Raw genomic sequence first — 22,782 nt, forward strand, 5'->3', positions numbered from 1 at the left:
ATGGAGAGTGAATTACAAAGTAGCCTTGGTGCAGAATATTGAAAAAGATGGTACCAGCTGTCAAACTCATTTCGGCCTACTGTTAGGCCAACCAGCCAGGCACTCGTTGCTAATGCTAAAAGCTAGCTGCTAGCCACTAACGTCGGAGATATGTGCTTACCATACAATAACGGCACAATTAACTTGCGGTTTCTTAGCGTCCTAAATTAGCGATTGAATATGATTTTGGGAAAGCGTTACTGTAGATGTTGGTCACAACTATGTAATGTCAAAAACTACGATATAGAAATCCGTAACGTCAAAGGTAAGACAAGCTCGCTTTCATGTGACAACGTAGGTCAACTTCAAAGTAAAAGTCTACTAAGGCTATGCTGTCAATGCATTATTTGGCAAACTTTATTTTGAAGTTAGCCTGAGCGTATGCGTCCTTGACATGTCGAATGACGGTGTCAGGACAAAAAGGAGAGAAAAAAAATTAATCATTAATTTGGGACTAATTTCACTCCAAGTTGCCGAAATGCTCCCATACCTTATATGGTCCACAACGGTTTTCAACTTCCTCTGGTGTTCGTGAATGTGGAGTGGACTGATCATGTTGCTTTCAAGTGATTTCGTACATTGCGCAGATTGTTTTTCACTCAACAACTGACCTGCGGATCGTGCGCGATCCGAACCAATCACGGATCAATGATGATCCGTTGCACCACTAGAATTGATGGTGGCCGGATGCTGTGAAGTTGAGTTTGTGGCACCACTGAATGCTAATTTACCATTGAAACATTTAATTCACCCACCTCTTGAGGAAGCCCACTTTGCAAATCACTGGCTGAACACATTGGCTGCACAGTTTTTCAAGTTATGGGTTGGAATGTATTATTCCAAATAGCTCTCAATAGGAAACACTATTTGTAAAGTGACCCAGCGTCTGCGCATGTATGTCAGCGTTGAGGCAGTTAATCCCGGACTGGCATACTTTTTACATGTCATCCCACTGAGCAGCAATCAATGATTAAAAAAAATAAAAAAATAAAAATGAGGCCACCACCGAGGCAGACAGCCTGCTTGTCGCATCTCATCTTATGTGGAACGTGAAAACCTTGCTGGAACTGACACTAATGATTCCATCTGATTAGCATAAAAATAAGTGCGAGTCACATTTGCATCAGCTGGAAAATGTCGATGCAGGGAAGTCGACCTGTTAACGTCTAATCTGTTATGCATCATAATTGCAGTTAATGAACACTTGATCTCAATGAAATTGTTTTCTGTGCCCAGGTAGCTATTCTGGCTTCCTTCAAATACGTTTTAGAGTTGTCGGGTCATTGAGGACTCAAAGTTGTCCAGAGGTGTGTTTGTGAGTGGCAGTGCTTGTTTGTGTAGTTAGCTTGTGGTTCACACATCTGCCTTAAGGTTCAAACATGGACTTGGGCCCTCCTGTATGAACTTTCTATTTTTAAAAAAATAAAAAAAATAAAAATCAGTCAATGAAGTGTTTTTAGGCTTGTTTGTCTCTCTATGTCCTGATAATGACAATGAGTCAATCAGTCCCGTGGCGACCACGCCCAAGATTTATCACAAAAAATTCTCAAAACTGGACGATTAATCAAAACGATGATCTAATGAATAAAGAAAGCCCAACCCCGGAGTTTAAATATCTGCTTTAAACACCAGAGCAAATGAGCCGCTCGATTCAAACCGAGTGGTTCACCCCTGAGGATTGGCTGATTAAAATTCATATTTGCACACCACTTGCTAATTTAATGAGTGGCCTCTTGAATAAGTAAGAAACTCCCATGGATATTAAGATTTCTCTTAACACCAATGCAATGCTCCTTGCTAAATATTATGAGTGGGAAATGGTTGCTGAAATATGAAATATAACGACTTTTTCCATTTAAAAGAATATTTTTCTTACACTGAATGTCCCTTTAATAATTTTAATAAGTTATCTTTTATTACTGCACTTTATTTTAGAATGTCTTTGGTTATTTTGTTTTTAACTGATTTTAAATTAAATGTTGTGCTTTTAATCATATAGAACACAGAGTTACCTTGTGTGCTACATAAATTAAGCAGCCCCCCCTCACTTTTCAATGTCAGACTGACATGTTTCTCAGTTTGGCTCATAAATGTGTAAATCCCTCACTGCAAATCACTGGTCTAAATCAGTGGTTCTCAACTGGTGGGTCGAGAGCTAAAAGTGGGTCATGGAGGCAAAAAAAAACAAAACAAAAAAAAAACACCCAAAACATGTATTTGTACTCACATTTTTTCACAAAAGTACTGAGCTGTACCCAATTCCCACAAAAAAAAACACGCTATTGGGAAAGCATCAGGACATGTTCACTTACTCTGTAAACAAAAGTGCAGCTCGATCTTTGGCTAGCCAACGTCATAGTTATTAATATGTTTTTGGTGCAAACACATTTGAAACTGTGTCTAAAAATGTAACATTCTGTACATGCATTTTCAGAGGCTATTTGTAAACAAACAAACAAACAAATAAACCAAAAAGTCACAATGGTGACAACAGTTGAGAATCGCTGATCTAAATGAACCTTGATATTATCAAGTGACCTGTACGTTTTGTCTGTTTGTGCCCTGCCATTGACTGGAGACCAGTCAACTGTGTACCTCACCTGTCATGCAAAGTCCACTCACCTGGCATAAGGCTGTGAAAGTGGAAAATTAAAAATGGATGGGTGAGACTATTACGATGCACAATACAGTACATAAATATTATTAAATTTTGCATTTAACATTGACTTTTTGTCCTCATAATGTGAGATAAGAGAGATAAAAGTATGTGTGCCAGTCATTACCTGTCCTGTCTTTATGGCTCTTCTATTTGCCAGCCATTGCCACCTGCTGGTCAAGTACAGTATATCAAACAAAAACATCATGACATTATGGTGAACTGCAGTCACATTTTATACTTAAACTAACAACTTATTAAAAAGATGTTAGGAATTAAACTAAATTAAAAATAATCAAATAGATCATTTTGAGTACATTATTAGCAATACTTTACATTTGCATTTCCGTGTCTTTTTTTCCAACAATAAGGATGACTTTTAAAATATTTTTAAAGTGAAATAATTATTATTCAGCATATATATGCAAGGTAAGTTGTGTAGTTAAACCATTTTTGATTCTTTTGGAGATTAATACTGGTTTGGCTCAAAGTGAAACAGGAACCTTAGTGTGGTAAAAATATATTAATATTAGTCAGGAGATTTGGAAAATGGAGTAGTTGATTAAAGCGCTCAGATTGTATTAATAAAGTTCACATTTAGTTTATTTAGTTATACTGTATATACTAAATGAATATACATATATAAATTTAGTTGTGCAACACTGAAAAAAAATCACAATATTTTATGATTTAAATATTTATCAACTAGTCTAATCGTTATGTTATATTAGGCTCTTGAGCAGGGCTGGACTGGCAAAAATAAATTAAATGAATAAATAAATAAATAAATAAATAAATAAATAAATTGACTGAGCACAGATTGAAACAGATTTCGTTCGTCGATCAGGGGTGAGTGCAGATGGTCCTTCTCATTCTGTGTATTTCAAGGCTTTGTGTCTTAAGCATTGGCTGAAAATGCGGAAGTACTGACTCAGCGAAAGGTGAGCATTGTCATTGACGGGACGACAGTGCCCACCTCTGATGTTATCCTACCGGTGGCACTGTTTTGGGCGAACCATCAGGCTTACGTGTGATGTTTTTATGTCTCTTGGACAAGTTGTTGTTCCATTCCATCCTGTTTCTTCTTTTATTTTGCATTGTGGTACAATGAAAATAAAGCTATTGTAATTTTGATTCAGTACACAGGCAAATCTGGAAAATATCTGCCACAATAAGTGTTTGTATATACCACATTCGCAAGTCACTTTTACATCATGTCACTTTTCGGCCTGCTCTTAAATATCCAGTAAATGTTTAGCAAATAGCTTTTTTACACCGCATGCTTCGCAATGCAGTGACGCGCAGGAGGAATCATCAACAGATGCATAACCTAAACCACATAAACGCTAATGTCAGGGTTCAAGCAGGAAAATGACAGGCTGTGTACACAGCAGTATCTACTTCTTTTTTTTTTGCCCGCGAGTGAAACATTGCATTTATCTTGAGTTCCAATCCCCCAGCAAGGCCCGCATATTGCCAGCAGTGGTCAAACACACATAAGTGGGAAGCATACAGTAAGTGCCTGCCTCGACAAGTGCTGCAACTGACTCACTTCCCCTCTGCTATCAGCTGTTTGTCCTTGATCAACACGGGGAAGTTCCCGTGCCTTAACCCTATTTTGTCAAGGAGTTGAAAAAGCCTGCTGAACTGACTCACGCCGTTCGAGGTCACTGCTATTGTTGCTGTTCCGCTGCTCAATAAATAAGCGAGACGGTTTCAGATGGCTACTTTGTTTTGTTTTGTATCATCTTTTTGCAAACATCTATAAAACTATGTAAAAAAAAAAATAGCACTATCTGTTCCAAGATCAGCAAACTGTCTTTTTTTTTATAAACACAACAAACTATTACCTAAGGTGACACCAATTTCACTGATTAGCTTAAAATTGGGTGAACGAAAATGAACAGAAGATTAACCATTTTCAGTTGAAGCTACCAATTTTGGAGAATTCCATCAATAGTGCCCCCTTGGAAAGTTTTTAAAAGGATCCACAGACGACAGTTTCACCGATCAACTTGAAATTGGGTGGACAAGACTATCATATTGGCCTAGATATACCAATCTGACGTCGACCAAATGTGATCGACGCCTACCCCCTGTGGCGTTGGCACTTCGCGTAGAAAACGACATAAATACACACCACACCGAACCCGACTATTATGTACCTTCAGCGCATGCGCGAGAAGTAATTCCCCTCCCTACCATTGACAGCGATAGTCATTATTCCTAAAGGCAACCGGAAACATCTTTATGGTGCGGGATATAATAACGTAAACAATGCATACCGGTTACTTTTTCTCTCACGATGTCCTCCCACATGAATGAAACCCTCCAGCTTTTTGCACAGTATCGGATATAAAAGTCAATTCTACCTGCTATATCCAGTCGCGTCCCAATGTCATGCCATAGTTTGGCTTACAAGACCAAAACATATCAAAGACTCATGCCCGAAATTCAACAGGAAATCCGCCATTTTGGCTTGAAGCATCCAGTTTGGGCAAATTCCACTAATATTGCCACATGGAAAGTTTTACAAAATCAGCCCCTGACACTAGTTCCACAAACTGACATGAAATTGGGTGGAAAAGAAAAAGACTGAAAGACCCATACCAGAACTTGTACAGGAAGTCGACCATTTTGGTTAATTTGATCTTGTTAATTTGAGTGAATTCCATGGCTCATACTTTGATCAACTACTGCAAAGGAATAAGACCCAATTAGAAACACACAAATTATCCAGATGAGTCACACCTCTAATGCAAGTGGAGCATGGCGTCAAATTTTAAGACTGCTTCTAAAGAGTACATACAGCGCACTAATGTTTGTAAGTTTGGAGTCACTTAAATGTCCATTTTTATTTCAATGAAGGCAAATTTTAATAATAAATACAGTCTACAATGTACATTGTTATGCTTTTGTTATAAACATATCGACATTTCTAAGTGACTCTCACACTTTTATAGAGGAGTATTTGCATACAACAGTGTGATCATGGGAACCTGAAATTGTCTGGTTGACCCCAAACCTTTGTAAGTTTGTGTATGTTATTCTTTTGATTCCTTGTGGTGGAATGAAATTTGGAGTTGTTCAATTTTAAACACAATAAAATGATTTAGTACATCGAGTGTTGCTGTCAGAGCTTGTGGTTGTCGTTTAGCTACGTGGGGGTGAATCTTCCAAAAAGGCTACCCCTCATGACTGGCAGTAATTGGCTCCTAAGCATGGCCGTTAAACAACACGGCTGCCTGAACTCGACGTGAACGGCGGCCCTCGCCACAGCAGACGTACTGGGCGCGTGTGGCCGCCAGCCAAAGCCACGCTCTGCTCGCCGCCGCTATTTATAGCAACGTGTACATTTTGTAAATAGACTCAAATACTGTATAAAGCAGGCCTTAACAAAGTTAACATGCTGACTACGCAGCAGAGCCTGCGTGGATGTTTTCAAGCTGGAATCAGTGTTGTTCACTAGTTTGTATTTTATTATTTTGGGTGTGTTAACATGTTAGCATTCTTTGAGGAATCTAAATTCCCCATAGACTTTAATGTGAGGGTAAATTGTTGTTTTTCAATACAAGTCTTGACACCGACTAGTCGTGACTCGTGAACATGCAGGCTGTTGCTTGTTTACAGGTTTGTGACCTGACAATAATTTGGGACTAGTCTGCTGTTTGTCAACAACAGCATATTGACTAGCACCCAGTACATTGTTTGTCTATGTAATTGGCTGGTGACCAGTCTAAAGTGTGATTGTATCATACCAATGAATTTTCATCTATGCACAGAGCACACTTTGATTCTTGGGCTTAATCCAAGCATAGCAAACCAATCCAAGCCTCTGGGGTTTGGCTCAACATGTTGAGCACGCACACTCACATACGCTAACCTTTTAGTCCTATTCCAACTGTGTATGTAATGTTGCCCATAGTGGGTTTGCTTTTTGTGTGTGTGTGACATGAGGAGTTTCCCCAACTTTTTTGAAATAAAATGCTACCTCAAAGTAGGATCACATTCTGTTCGATGACGTTAATCACATTACAGTAAATCTGGTCCACTTTCAAAGTAAAATTTGGTAAATTTATTATTGAGATCAATTTTACTTGAGAGAATTCACTCCTAAGTCCAAACTTTTGCCATCACAAAATCTTAGCTCCCCATTTTAGAATACTTCTACATAAATATTCATTCATTGTAGTTTTTTTTCCTGCATTTGTTTTGTTTGTTTTATGAATTTTTACAACAAATGGGTATCAAAACAAAACGTTGAGCATGAGGTTTGACTTAAAAATGGATATGGGCATCAGAATTGCCTTCAAGCTTCTTGAGACACCCATCCAAAATTCCACAAGCAACTGTTTTGGGATTGAGGACATTTCAGGCCTCATATCCTGTTTGAACTATCCCTGTAAAGCACCTTGGCAGGAGCTGAGCGAGTCTCCATGTTTAATGTTGGCATGAAAAATCAGACCTGATGCACTCTCATGCCTCTTATTTTCATACCAGCATATGATTTGAAAGCAATATTGTGCGTTTCGGTTTTGATCACCAGTGAGTCACGAGAGTGCTGCCCGATGACAACCGTCTCACTCACGGATTTATTCTTGTCAAACTGGAGGATTTATGACTCATGACACAACGTCGGCCGTACCAGCGATACTAAAGAGCGCGATGTGGTTTACGCCCAATTTATGGCCGCTTACCCTCCGCCAAAAAAAATGTCATGTTTTCATGGCTGTTTGTCTGTGAGTGGGATTATACACAAAATTCTTTACCAGAGTAAACAAAAAAAACGTCATATTTTGCTTCGGATTGGGACAAGTTGTAGACTGTGGTAGTTGTTTACGTGCATTTTGGGCATGTGTGGGCTTGTGAGTTGTTTCAGGTGTTCAGTCAATGTAAACAGTGATACTGGAAGTGGGTCACTTTCAAGTCCATTTAATACACATTTAAATGCAGGCATTATGTTCAATTTAATTTGAGGCCTTTTTATTTCCATCGTGCCATTTTACAACAGAAGTCATCTGAAGATTTATAAAATGAGAAGGTTTTCACCGTGTTGGCCATCTCATAACTTCGGTCACCATTTTGTAGAGCAGCAATTCTTGCTTTGGGATCTTCGGGGAATTCTTTGCAACAAGGTAACATAATAAACTCGGAGTGACTAGTTTGAGAGTGTGTGAGAGCAATAACGCTAAATTTAACACACCTGCTCCTCTCATGAAGCCAAATGGTAAGTAGAGCTTATAAGTAGATAATAGTCAATTGTTCAGTGTCATTTTCATGACTCGGGACACCCACATCAAAAAATAAAAATAAATAAATAAAAATCTAGGTGTTGCTTGACTAAACAAATTTCGTAGTCAACTATAATGTAATGAAAGCTGAAGCCAAATCAATTCATTGCCGACGTCATTCTTCTTTTTTTTTCTTTCTTTTTTTTAAGTGAAGTCGACAAGTCGACTAAGTACAGTAGTTAATTGCTTGTCAAAACAAAAGCCTATTAGCAAGCAAAGCCCCAATGTACCGGAAAGCAGCAAGCAATGAAATATTTCCCAGAACACAAAGTCAGCATGCGAAATACCGAATGGGCTAATATTGGCTCAACATCAAACACAGTCATGCTGGCGTGCGTGTACGTGTATGTTTGTCCCTCTGTCCCACCACAAATTCAACATGATTCAAAAAGCATTGCTGAGGAAGGATGTTTGCAGACAGGAAGTGACTTTGGCCTTTTTTCAGTACTTAATAGAAACAAAGCAGAGCAATTTTAAATCATTGGAGCAAGTCACGCTCACTTTGCAGCTAGCGACATTAGTTACTGCCATGAAACGGACAAAATATAACATTTATTATTAAGCACTGAATAACGTGAAGGGTGAAAAAAAATCTACTAAAATCTGAAATCGGGTATTTATTTCAAGGCCATATTATCAGCTGTATTTCACAACTTCTTTGCATGAAATCTGCCCACAAGCTTTTTGAGGAACTGACCCCACTGCCATGACACTATCCAGCTCTGTTATGACGTTGGCGGACGTCTACCACTATGTGTATGCGTGTGTTATGACTGAAGCCAATTTTAGGAACAATGCACCACAAAAAAAAAAAAAAAAGTATCTTTTTTGAGATGTATTTTGGGGAACAAAACAGCCAAAATCCAGATGCCTTTGTTGACATGGAGCCGCATTCATTAAGGCTTTGACGCCGTGTCAAATTAGAGGCAGATGTTTTTAAAAGCAGGGCCTGCCTTGCGTGGATGCTGCACGGGCCGCATATAAACTCAAATTGTCTCTGCGGAAGTGGAACTAGTAAATGGCAACGAGTTCACGGAGCCAAAAAGTGTTCATTACATACAGCTCAGACTGTTATGATTCAAGCCTTGACACATTATGATGTTCAAGTAAAATCTTTTTTTTTTTTTTTTCTGGAAATGACCCAAGAACACTCCTCTTCCCAAACAACAAAATCCATTTTGTGAAAGAAAAGAGACGGTTAGACTGGTGTTACATACAGTACTGATATTGTATTTCCTCAATGAAAATGCTGAATAATTTTCAGCTTCTTCTCATCTTTTTCTATTTGCGTCATTTCCAGCTAGACTCACAACATATGATATAAAAGCATGACTTCAACTCAAAGTTTGGCCCAGGAATGAATCATATCTCGAGTGAATGCAAGCAAATCACAACACAAGATTTCATCATCAATGTTGTTATTCGAGTGCACAATCGCAATGGAGAAGTGGTGAACATTTCTCAGATGTGTAAACAATCATTTAGTGAGGGCTGATAAATGACGCCCAAGCAATGTGTTAAAATGAGTGATACATCAACCACGTCAGGAAATTGAAACATGAGGAAGGATATTATCGCACTCAGCCAACCACATTCACAACACTCCTATGTCACAGGACATTGCAGGTACGCTTACTTTTACCATATAAGGCCACAACTTGTTAAAGTACAATTTGGAGTGCCAACAAAATCTCTGTGAAAAATATGCCCCAAAGAAGAAAAATCATGATCAACGTTCTGTTGCACTTTCTCAATTTAGCTTGCTATTTTTATTGTCTTCTTTGATTTTTATTTTGTGCAATGTTAGCAGACCCAACTATTAGCTTCTCAATGATTTTCATTCGAATTAGGGTTTGAATACAGGCTATGATGTCACACCATAAATCAACAGTAGCGCCTTTGCTAGTTAGGTTGCTATTGTATTGTGCTATATGTTCTTCTTCTCATGCCAACTGCAAGTATTTTCGCTTTTCAGCAATTCCCATTAAAACAAGTAAATTGACAAAAGGCAAAATGTAAAACAATTATCAGTTGGTTAAAGCAGTTTATTATTTCGGATGCTATCATGCTATGTTAGCATAACAATGCTAACATTTATTTTATTGGAACAAGTTACTTAACAGGGTGTGGGGTATGTGGGGGTTATCAAATATGGAACCATTATCAATAACCATATCTATCTGGAATATGCTATTTGTTAGCAAACCAACTGTTAGCATTTTTAGCTATTAGTAATTTTCATAATAGAGAACCCTGTTTTTTGTGTTTTGTTTTTGTTTTTTTAACTAAAAATATGCAATACAAAAAGGCATTTATATAATAGTTTTTGTCCCTCCCACATACTATAAAAACGATTCCTGAGCATCTTGTCTGGTCTCACTCACATGCAGCTCTCAAGATGCAAACCGTGCTTGCTTAAAGAATTTTGTTGCTCCCTGATGAAGTTTACTATGAAACATAAAACCGCTATTACTTAAAATATGCATGCTATAGTGAGGGTGAAGGTATATGCTGAAAAAAAACACCCCCCCAGTCTCACTTTTGCAAACAGCAAAAGCAAACAGCTTCACCTACCTGAAATGCATCTGCCCCCCAAAATAAGCACTAGGCACCCCTTTACACATAAATGGAAAATAATGAACAAGATGTGTGTATTATTGTATGATGAAAAATCTGTACAATACCCAACTGTAAACTACCATAATAAAATATGGATATTAGTCTCCCATAAATGTGAATAAGCTTATGTCCCGTAAAAAGTATGTTGTTGTTGTTTTTTGGACAATTTCTTGCATATATTTTTATCTCAACTGCAAAATGCAAGATAACAAACAGTTTTTCATTGTTCCGCTGACAATGACAACAAAGTTCTATTCTAAATCATTTTAGTTTTGTGTCAGCTCTTCAGCATTCACTTTTCCAGTTTCAAAAATAATTCATGTCAGTGTTTTGATGTTGGAGCAGCATCGCAGAACAATGGATAGACGGAGAGATCAAAGATGTCAGCAGTGCACTCAATGAGAAAATCTAATCTGCAGCTTTGGTGAGTCATACTTTCATACACACGCTTCGACATGAACACAACATTAGTTTGACTGTGAAAACAGTGGCGCTTGGACTGGTCACAAGTTAATGCCAGGACACATAAAAACCTAGAAAAATCCACCATTCATTTCTTCAGTTTGTCAATTTCTTTATGCAAAGTCCATACAGGAGGGCCCGATTCCAGGTTCGAACGCAGAATCTCTTAACTCTGATCAAGACACATGCAAACAACTACCGTACCATGTTGCCCCGTTGTATCGAAATATTCCCATAAGTCTTGTCAAACCTTTTGACCAAATGAGGCAATGGTGGCTTGTGTCACTTTGGTGATGAAGTCAGCTAGGTGACATGTTGCATCAACATAATGATGAAGCTTATCATTACAAATGAATTGTGAAGAAAGAGGGAGGATTATCACACGCGATATGCGTAGAACGGGAAGCAAAGCTTTAGCTCATGTAAACAAAGTGTGGAATATTTTGTCATTCAATTGTCATTTATTCTAATTTTGACATATTTCTTTTCCATACCCAACTTTAGCTGAGCAGGATATTCCTTTCTATTTATGAAAAAGTAAAAAAAAAAAATAAAAAAAAAGACTTGTGATCCATCCGTGTGGCATGATGAGTATCCTCCAACAATCGGACAAAAAATGTTTCTGTGAAATGAAAGGATATATACAGTAAATTAATTGTAATTTTTTATTTTTTATTAATACATATATTTAATTAAATACTTAATTAACCACTTTTGGGGAAAAAGTTTGTAAAGGTGTCAGTATACATTGTTAATGGGTTTTGAAGGCAACACTGTCGATTTATGTACATGAAATTTAAGGGGGGGTCCAAGCATGGAATTAAGTGGCCGCTGACCCCTCCTGGCCTCCTCCAACATCCACTACTGGATAAGTGGAGACATTTATATCACTTTACCACATTTTAATCACGTGTAACCAATGTATATATTCAAATTCAGTCAACCGCATTCAAATGACTTTTTTCAGTGTAGTTTTCCACAAGGGCCCACTCACTCCTCCTCGCAAGTGCCATCCTCATCTGTTGTTTTTATTGCAAAGTCCAATGTGAAAATTTTGGAAATTCCCTCTGGAGGCCATTGAACCGATAGCTTGCGTTCAGTGTTTGGAGTGGGAGGGTTGAGGTTGCTGGAGGGTGGAGAATGAGGTGAAGTGACTAAGAAGCAAAGTTGCATAAAAAGCCCCGCAAATCTAAACAGGGACACAAAAGCGGCGAGACGCCAAGAAGAAGACACACGGCGGATTCAACTTGGCGTTTTTTTTCCCCCTACACAGACATGAGATCCTGCGCATTACTCGTGTGTCTGCTCTGGGGCTTCAGCACCACGCGGGAAGGATGGAGCCTTCCCCTCAAGTCGGTCCAAGTCACTTTTCCAGGAGACATCATCAAAAACATGACTGATATGGAGCTGGCACAAGTGAGTAGCAGATGGCGCGTGTTGTCGAGATAAGAGTGTTTTCACAAAGCTGCGCAAGCTGTGCAGCGAAGTGGAAGTGGAAAATAATCACCTGGCGCTAGGACTGGGCAATCTGGCCTGAAAATTAAATATCACATTTTAATCTTTTTTTATTTATGTATTTATGTATTATACAAAATCTGATTTCTGAGATTAATCTATTTGTTTCCCCTTTCAGACAAAAAAACGTTTTTTTGCTTGTATTTGCATTACAACAAAACAAATTAAAAATGTAGATATTCAACAATTTAAAATTTAAAATGAGCCATAAAAACTGCATGACTCAGCTGGTCTGCACCCCCTCCAGCTCTCTCAAGCTCTTCTCATTTAAGTTGCACCGGTGAGGCAAAACACCCATCGCAAAATATTTGCTGCTTGGAAGACAAAGCACGGCAAATTTATTTTTATATCAACAATGTCAATATATGGTCCTTTATAGAGGTAATGAAAAAAAACTTTACAATGACAAAACACATTTCAAGTCACCAAATGACAGCCAGCTGATGGAAATTGCTTTTAAAATTGTCACCATGTCTTTATTAATGTTGATTCTGTGATTGTCTTCCAGCAGTTTCATTTGGTTGAAAATGATTCGACTAATGTTTGTTAATTAGCAGAATTAAACTTATTCTGGTCTCATTTTTTTCACTGAGTCGTCAATACTGACTATGCTTTTGTCAACTAGTTCCTCTCTGTTTGCAGTCATGTTGCTTGTCTAAACGGTGCACATCACTTCAGATGCCCTTTGAACTACAGAAGTTAGATTAAGAAAAAAAAACATAATAATAAAATAAAATAAAATAACACAAAACCATAAAAAAAATATGGAGAACAGGCATCTAACATCCCCAAACCTTTTAGCTGTATTTTTTTATGTAACTTTTCTTTTTGTTTTTGCTACTACAGTGATGCCTTGAGATAAAAGTGACCTGACTTATAAGTTGTTGTTTGTTTGTTTGTTTTTTTCACGATATGAGTTTATATAACAATTAGTGTTGTTCCGATACCGGTTTTTGGCCCCCGATACCGATTCCCATACCCAACTTTTCAGTATCGGCCAATGCCGATACCATACCGATACTTAAGTTGTTGTTTTTTTTCCCCTCAACATTAAAAAGCTGTCCTGCCATTGGTTCAGAGCATTCAAGGGCCAATAGGATATCTTAGATCGGCATGCAGTGAACATGTCACATATCAGTGAATGTTGTGCACCAGCAAGACACAAGATGCTGCATCCAAAGTCCTATATTAGCGTTGGAATTAATGGTATCGGCATGTTACTTGTGAGTACTCACCGATACCGATACCACTGTTTTAATGCAGTATCTAGTATCTGCCGATAGTAGTATCGGTATCGGAACAACACTAATAACAATACTCCATTCATTTCAATGGGGAAAGATTAGAATTGAGCAATGACGCTCTCAATTTTACGTTTTAATCCAGGGTCATATTTTAAATGAAAAAAAAATAATAATAATTTTGGTTTTTGTTATAACAGTCCAAGGAAGTACTGTATAAAATGTCAATGTTGTACTTTTTTTAATTTGTTGTCTGTGGTTAAAAAGAGAATTCTGTAGACAAAAAAAAAAAAAAAAAAAAAAGGGATTAATTGAATGAATCACCCAGCCCATTCGTGCTTGTTGGCTTTACTGCTGCCCTATATGTTCTCTCATCACCTGAACTCATTCCTCAGAGTTACCTGACCAAGTTTGGCTACATGGAGAACCTGCAGCGCAGCGGCTTCCAGTCCATGATGTCCACCACCACGGCCTTGAAGAAGATGCAGCAGCATATGGGACTGGAGGAAACGGGTCAGCTGGACTCGGCCACGCTGGAGGCCATGAAGCAGCCGCGCTGTGGCCTCCCCGACGTGGCCAACTACAAAACATTCGACGGAGACCTCAAATGGGACCACAATGATGTCACTTACAGGTGAGTCGAGGGAACGGATTGTGACTTTTGAGGTGGCGGTGCTGACTTTCTTTTTCTAAATTATGACCACGACATATAAAAGCACATTTGTTGAATCCATTGAGGTAAATGTGGTCCTCTGCCCCCCCTCACAGGATCGTGAACTACTCTCCAGACCTGGACATGTCCGTGACTGATGACGCCTTTGCCAGAGCGTTCAAGGTTTGGAGTGACGTGACCCCGTTGACGTTCACTCGCCTCTATTCAGGGACGGCCGACATCATGGTTTCGTTTGGAAAAGGCGGTATGTGACACATAGTGGCATTACTGATCACATGTTGTGAAAGTAAAGCAAAGTAAAGTATGGCCTGTGGGCTACATTTGGACCCAATCTGTTCTTCACCCGGCCCACAGAATATTGTCATAACCAGCAACTCAATATAAGGACGTCCTGCTTGCCACCAAATTTTGACCACAAGCTAAGCAGAAATGTGTCATTTTTGATGGTTCCAGACCACGGCGACCCATATCCCTTCGACGGCAAGGATGGACTCCTGGCACACGCGTACCCCCCCGGCCAGGGACTCCAGGGAGACGCCCACTTCGATGACGATGAATACTGGACGCTGGGAAAAGGAGCAGGTAGTTGACGTCTTCCCGTGGCGGCCTCACTCTGCTGCTCTCGCGTGTTGAATTGGACCCTCCTGTCTCCAAATAGTGGTGAAAACTCGCTATGGAAATGCCGAGGGGGCCTTTTGCCGCTTCCCCTTCACTTTTGAGGGCAAATCGTACTCGACGTGCACCACCGACGGCCGCACGGACAACCTGCCTTGGTGTGCCACGACCTCTAACTTTGCCCGAGACAAAAAATACGGCTTCTGTCCGAGTGAACGTGAGTCCGACAATCTGATAGCAAGATTGTTCGCCAGTTGTTATATAAACAACTAGTGAAGGTGATGTCAAGCACATGCGCTAACCCACTTTGTTCCTGCCGAACCGACAGTTCTGTATACTTTTGATGGGAACGCCGACGCCGCCCCCTGCGTCTTCCCGTTCGTGTTCCAGGGGAAGGAGTACAACAGCTGCACCAAGGAGGGTCGCCAAGACCAGTACCGCTGGTGTGCCACCACAGCCAATTTTGACCAGGACAAGAAATACGGATTCTGTCCCAATAGAGGTGTGTGTCCAATTCAGCAATCTCAACTCAACTCAACTCAACTTTATTTATAAAGCACTTTTAGTATCAAATGAATAACTCAAATTAATTTATAATTAAATAATATTATATATTTTTTTATAATATAGTATTATATTTATATTAAATAAAAAATATTTTGTTTGTGTGTGTGAAAAATATATTTCACCAAACCTGACGCCACTTCTTACTGATCCACCTCAGACTCTGCCGTATCCGGCGGCAACGCCGAGGGGGAGTCGTGCCACTTCCCGTTCACCTTCCAGGGCCGCCAGTACGACGCATGCACCAGCGAGGGCCGCGGTGACGGCAAGCTGTGGTGCGCCACCACCGCCAGCTTCGACAGCGACAAAAAATGGGGCTTCTGCCCTGATAGAGGTGAGAAATTAAATTGTTTTTTTCACAATTTAATATTTGACCTAGGGCAGCATGGTGTAATCATGCCAGCACGTTTTTTAGATTTGTGGTTCGAATTTCAATCTCAAGAATAAAGAACTACAGCACACTTAATATATCTACTTGTACTAGGTGTGCGCATCTCCAATAAAAAAGGATTCAATCTCGATACATGAAATACAGTATTATTCAAGAATCGTATGAGGATTTGATTCGAGTCATTGGATTTATGATTTAATTTGATATGGTACAGCGGTAGTTTTTGTCATGTTTATTTAAATGTAACAACATGTAAAGGCTCTCCAAAGCCCAAATTGTTCAAGTTAATTCAATTAAAAGACAGCAAATCATCAGCAACATCAAACTCCAATTTCTCCTCTGGTTGAAATCTCTCAATTTGGAATTGTGGGCGGTTCTCTGTCATGCAAATGAGCCATTGCTATAACCCCGCCCCCCTGGGACAGAGCTAGAATGTTCCAACATGAGTGCCTACAGGTTCTCAAGCAGCTCAGTGTCTGAAGAGAAAAGCAAGCACATGAATACCAAGTAAAAGCATCATTGTATTTTCGCTGTTGATGGCAGCACTTCATCACCGTATCCTTGTACTCTTCCTTTTGAAGAACACAAATACTGCCACCCACGTCTTTAACTTGTCTGAACATTCAAGTATGTGCCAGCCATCAGAAGCCAGGTTCTTTCACATGCAAATGAGCCACTGCTCCCCTCACTTCCTTGTGCTACAAGTCAAATGGGCTTTTGTTACCGTGGCAACCGAGGCAAAACTAGGGCGTTGCAACTAGGCGAGTGCCTGCTTGTTCTACAGAAGCCCAGAACCTGAAGAGAAAAGCTTACCGCCCATTGAGACCAGATACAATCATCACTTATATTTTCACTGGCAAATGCAGCACTTCATCACAGTTCAACTCACTTACAGCCTTTTTCAGGAAGCAATCAACTGCCAAAAGATTGACTTTGTTGTTTATCTTCACACGTGATGGTTGTGCAGAGTTTCCAGACATAGAACTATATTATATACAACATATTTCATGATCCTTTATCTGTTTCCTTCACAACCCTTACAGGTTACAGCCTCTTCCTGGTGGCCGCCCACGAGTTTGGACATGCGCTCGGTCTTGATCACTCCAACATTCGACAGGCGCTCATGTACCCCACGTACACCTTCGTGGAGAACTTCTCTCTACACAAAGACGACATTGCAGGCATTCAGTACCTCTACGGTAAGACAAGCGATATCATGATCCAAAACTGTTTAGTGTTCAAAACGGTGTTTTATCTCTTGATTGAAATAAATGCTGTTGTTTTCAGGCCGCAGGCAAGGCCCCGATCCCACCCCACCTCGACCCACCACCACCACAACCACCCCAGTGGTCACTGTGCCAACTACCACCACCGCAAAACCTGTGGATCCCACAACCAAAGACGTCTGCAAAGTCAACAAATTTGACACCATCACCGTCTTTCAAAACAGTTTACATTTCTTCAGTGGCGGGTAAAGAAAAGAAGCTGGTGTCACATTCGAGTCAAGCGACAGCCACATCAGCTCATGTTTTCATGTGTTTTGCTCATTAGATATTACTGGAAGAAATCCAGCAGAGGCGAGCTCAAAGGTCCATATCGAGTCTCCGAGCGTTGGCCGGCACTTCCGACAGTCATCGATGCCGCCTTTGAAGACCTTCTCACCGGGAAACTCTACTTCTTCTCTGGTATGTCCGCTTCATGAATTGGACACACATGTGCAAAAGCCCGAAATAAACGTGCTGATTTCATCACTATAATGAGCTAGGGCGTTTCGACTAGGCGAGCGATTACTTGTTTTCTAACAGCTTAGTATCTGATGAGAATATCCTTTTTTATCAGTGGATAGATTATATATATATACATTTCAAAGACAATAATTGTGTACAGGCACCCTTTGTTGACCACATCATCAAACCAAAGATTTTACTGAAATAATGATCATGTCTCAGTTTACTCACAAATTTACTCAGTCAGTATAAAATATGGGCGTGCATAAGCGTAACACGTATATACAGGACTGTCTCAGAAAATTAGAATATTGTGATAAAGTCCAATATTTTCTGTAATGCAATTAAATAAGCACAAATGCCATACATTCTAGATTCATTACAAATCAACTGAAATATTGCAAGCCTTTTATTGTTTTAATATTGCTGATTATGGCATTTTTCTTGACTTTGTTCTGAGGAAATATTCTAATATTTGAGATAGGATATTTGAGTTTTCTTAAGCTCGAAGCCATTATCAATATTAAAAAAAAATGAAAGGCTTGCAATATTTCAGTTGATTTGAAATGAATCCAGAATGTATGACATTTTTGCTTATTTAATTGCATTACAGAAAATAATGGACTTTATCACAATATTCTTGTTGTCTGAGACAGTCCTGTACACAGATTCATTGCATCTGCTGCCATCTCATGGAAGAGCGTGTAATTGCTCTACCTGTCATTATCTATATAATAATAATAATAATAATAATAATAATAATAATAATAATAATAATAATAACTATTAATAAATATATATAATATAATATAATACAATGTCTGGTGTTTCTAGGGCGCCAGTTCTGGGTGTACACGGGACAAAGCGTTCTGGGCCCACGTAGCATCGAGAAGCTCGGCCTCCCTGCCAGCGTGAGGACGGTGGAAGGAGCGCTGCAGAAGGGAAAATCCAAAGTTCTGCTTTTCAGTGGGGATAAATACTGGAGGTGAGTTCAAATTGATAAAAACTCATGGAGTCATAAAGTTGACCCCGCTTTAATAATTTATTGTTGTTGTATGTGACTACAGGCTCGATGTGAAGATGCAGAAGGTTGAAAGGGGCTACCCGCGATTCACATACAATGCCTTTGGTGGCGTGCCCAGCGAGCCCAATGATGTCTTCCAGTTCAATGGTAAGTGCCATGCTCACTAAAAAGTGTTGGTTTGGTATCAGAGCATCAAAGTCAATGTTGCACTTTGTTAGTCACGACTAACTCTTTGGCCGTTGAGGGAGTAATTGTATGAACATGGGCCACACTGTTACAAACAGAAACATTCAATTTTAGGACCATGTAAAAAAAAAAAAAAAAAAAAAAAAAAAAAAAAAAAAAAAAAGCATCACATGCACACGGTACTCTCAAATTGATTGTAATCTACTTTCAAATTTGTTTACGGTAAATGTACTATGCTCTCAAATTACCACTGTAATTTAAACTAATTCAAACTTTACTCAAATTGGTTTCAGTTGATTTACAGGCAAATATATTTTCAAACTTTTTTTAAATTATTTTCAAACTAGTGTTTATCTAGTTTCAAACATTATTTTTTTTTTTATTTATTTATCTTGACCTACATAGAAAATAAATATTGATCTACTCCTAAACTGGTTTTAATCTATTACCAAACAGATTTTTAAATGTACTGTCAAGATAGTTTTAAGATATCTGAACTAGTCTTAATCTACTCTCTATCTAGTGTTTAATACACTTTCAAATTTGTCTTAATCTACTTTCAAACGAATTATAATCAACTCACTCTAATTTAAACAAATTTAATCTTTTTTGTATGTATTAATGTATTCTCGAACTGAGTTTGAAATCCATTTCTTAATTTGTTAACTAGATTCACACTGGTTTCAATCAACTTGTATTTTCAAACCCTATAAACTTAATCCAAATTAGTTTGAATTTGTTTTCAAATATGCCTTAATCTACTCCCAAACTAGCGTTTAACATACTAAAACAGGTTTTAAAATGGGTTTAAAACTAAAATGAATTTTTTTGTACTGTAGCTGATAATCTACATTTCAATCAAATCTACAATTCAATTAAAAATATTCTCAAACTGGTTTTCATTTATTTTAATACATAGTCTTAATACACTCTAGATTACTTTCAAACTGCTTTTTTAAAAAATCTCATTTCAAACTCTTTAATCTAGAGTCAAGATAGTGTTTAAATCTACTTTTAATCTTAAACTACATTGAAATTAGTTTTAATGTAATTTCAAACGGGTCTTCATTGTTTTTTAATTTTTTTAATCTACTTTTAAAATTGCTTTTTATCCAATGGAACTTGTTTTAAATCTGCTACAAAATCGGTATAATCTACTTTCAAACAAGTCTTAAACCACGTTGAAACGAGATTTAGTCTACTCTGAAACTGATTCGAATCTAGTGTAGAACTTGTTTTCTTTATTCAATACTACTTGTAACCTACTTTCAAACGGTTTAAGATAGTTTCAGTCCTTTTTAAACTGGCTTCACTAAACATTTGCCGTGATCTATTTTAAAACTTGTTTTAAAAATGCTATTTTACTTTAATCCAATTAAATGTTTTCTAATGTATTCTCAAACTGGTTTTAATCCTGTATCTGATTTCTTTAATGTTTTACTGTACATTTCCCACAGTATGCTAGTGATTAAAAAAATTCCAATTTACATTGTATTGATCAAATTGAAACCTGTCTGCTTTAGGTCACACCTACTTCTACTGGGACCGCTTCTACTGGCGCATGACGTCGAGCAAACAGGTTGACCGCGTGGGCTACGTCAAATACGACCTGCTGGCATGCACGGATTCTTGAAGCGCTCGCTCGTGATGGGATCGGAACGCGCTAGAAATCAGGGAGAGTGAAAATCAGCGTTTACGTGCAGTGGTTGATGACTTCCTGGGTTATTCGTAGGCTGTATGTCGCTGGTGTGACACATTTTTTTGCATTGGCCCTTAAACATGTAAACAGTACAGCCCTTGATGTGATAGCATAATAATGGCCAACATTGGAGGGCAGGCCAATCATTCAAGATCCTACATGGGTCCAATTCCAGGTTGTTTGAATAATTTATACAAGTGTCTGACAGGTGCAGACTTTTTAACAGTATTTGATTGTTTTGCCAACTGTAGTATTATCATATTTTGTGTTTTTAAGAGTTGTCTTTCTTTTTTTTATGGCTTTAAAGCCAGAACTTGCACTGAATTACAATGCATGGCTCTTTCACTTTAAATTATTTTTGTATTTTCTTAACTTTCAATGCAATAAAAATTCAGCTCGACAACAATTGTGATGTTACTCATCATTTCTTTCTAAACAGTTTCAGTAGCGGATACAGTATTTCTATTGTCGATTTTTCACTTCTTAGGGATTTTTTTGGACTCTATTTTCAAAATAAAAACCTCAATTAATGAATCAAAAAGTCCTGAATGCATATTTTTTTAAGAAATTAAACTAGTAGTTTCAATCAACTTTTAAACCTGTCTTGAGCTGCTTTGAAACTGGTTTTAATCTCTTTGTCTGAATTTGTCCTGAATAGAATTCAATAACCTCATTCATTCATTCAAGCAGGCCTTTAAATCTTTGTTCATGTGTTCAGCTGTGCTGCACTGCCATCTTGTGGCATAATCTCTTCCTGCACTTGAAGACATTGGATAAACAACAACAAATGCTTTAAATTTACACTTTTGACGCTCAATGTGAACATAAATTTGCATTATTGCGACAGACAAAAAAGAAATATTGTCAACAACAGCAGAAAATGAGTGCAATTTCATTTTATGAACTAATAGATATACGTATTGTATTTAAGTGTCTCTTGACAAACAATCTGACACAATCTTTTACATAATCTGTCCTCTAGGTGGTGGCATTGCATTTTTAAGATGTTTCAAATTCAACGCCGCTAAAGCAGAACAAACAGCAGCAAGTCGTCGCCTATTAGAAGAAAATAGAATAAAGTTGGCCTAATTGTTAAGTTTGATGGATGGATGGATGGATTAATTGATTGATTCCTTGATTCCTTGATTGATTATTCATTAATTGTCTCTGTATTTTGTAAATGTATGACTTTATTTTAACGAAGCACTTAATGAGTTGCTCTGTAAATAAAATGTACTTAAATGCATGGGAGGGAAGTTTTGACGCAGAGACGCAGGAGTCACCAAGTGGCCCCAGCCTGTTCTAAAAACAACAAGTGATGGGATATTAAGTTCCTCGGAGTATTGTTAAATGATAAACACTTGCAAAAACTCGTGGGAATAAAGTGATTCTTATCGATTTGCTTCCCAAATTGTTAAATCACTCTACATATTTTGATAAATTGAATGAACATCATTAACATAATTAAAAAGGAACTAAATAAAACAAAACAAAAATGTTTTCAAATTGCAATAATGTATTTTATGTGACCCCGCGAGCCTAAACAAGTTTTCAGATAAATGTTGCGTTCATGGAATAAGAATCAAGCAGAATTATGCATCCATTTTATCCATCTCAGGAGGCTGCCATTTTAGGGGCGACCCTGCTCTCCACAGGAACTGACGTCAAAGTGCCCTCAGGGTCGCGTTGCGAGCATCATGCATGGCTCACCTGTTTCCTGCGTTGGGTCACTTGACATTGGCAAGCAAGCCCGACGGCTCTTGGACGTTAGCCGACGGCGGCGTATCGGCCAAAATGGCGGCCCCCTGGTATGGAGGAATTCATCTGTTTAATTCTTATTCCATGAACGCCATATTAATCATATCATATCATAATCATATTAATACAATGCTTGGACTAGTGCGGGCATTTTCTTCCAACAAATGTTTTTGTGTTTAGTTCCCCATTTCAGCAAAAGTGCTGATTGGCCTCTCCATGAATCGGAAATACAGTAGCTATCTCGGTTTCAAAAAGATTGTTGACCCCTGTTGTGACGTGATCTCACAAATGTTTCTGGATGTTTTCATCATGTGACATTGGC

At 38.4% G+C, this 22,782-nt stretch overlaps 1 protein-coding gene across 1 annotated transcript; it reads left to right on the top strand.

Annotated features, from left to right (window-relative positions):
• Positions 1 to 11,822: 11,822 nt before the first annotated feature.
• On the top strand, positions 11,823 to 21,108 carry mmp9 (matrix metallopeptidase 9). Its single transcript, XM_077514179.1, has 13 exons — positions 11,823 to 12,483; positions 14,219 to 14,457; positions 14,592 to 14,740; positions 14,950 to 15,078; positions 15,155 to 15,328; positions 15,440 to 15,613; positions 15,836 to 16,009; positions 17,110 to 17,265; positions 17,354 to 17,537; positions 17,618 to 17,751; positions 18,628 to 18,778; positions 18,861 to 18,964; positions 20,527 to 21,108. Exons 1-13 carry the CDS (start codon positions 12,343 to 12,345, stop codon positions 20,634 to 20,636), a joined length of 2,019 nt encoding a protein of 672 aa, XP_077370305.1. The 5' UTR covers positions 11,823 to 12,342; the 3' UTR covers positions 20,637 to 21,108.
• The last annotated feature ends 1,674 nt before the right edge of the window (positions 21,109 to 22,782 follow it).

Source organism: Festucalex cinctus, chromosome 2 (assembly GCF_051991245.1).
Source record: "Festucalex cinctus isolate MCC-2025b chromosome 2, RoL_Fcin_1.0, whole genome shotgun sequence".
NCBI classification, from domain to species: domain Eukaryota; kingdom Metazoa; phylum Chordata; class Actinopteri; order Syngnathiformes; family Syngnathidae; genus Festucalex; species Festucalex cinctus.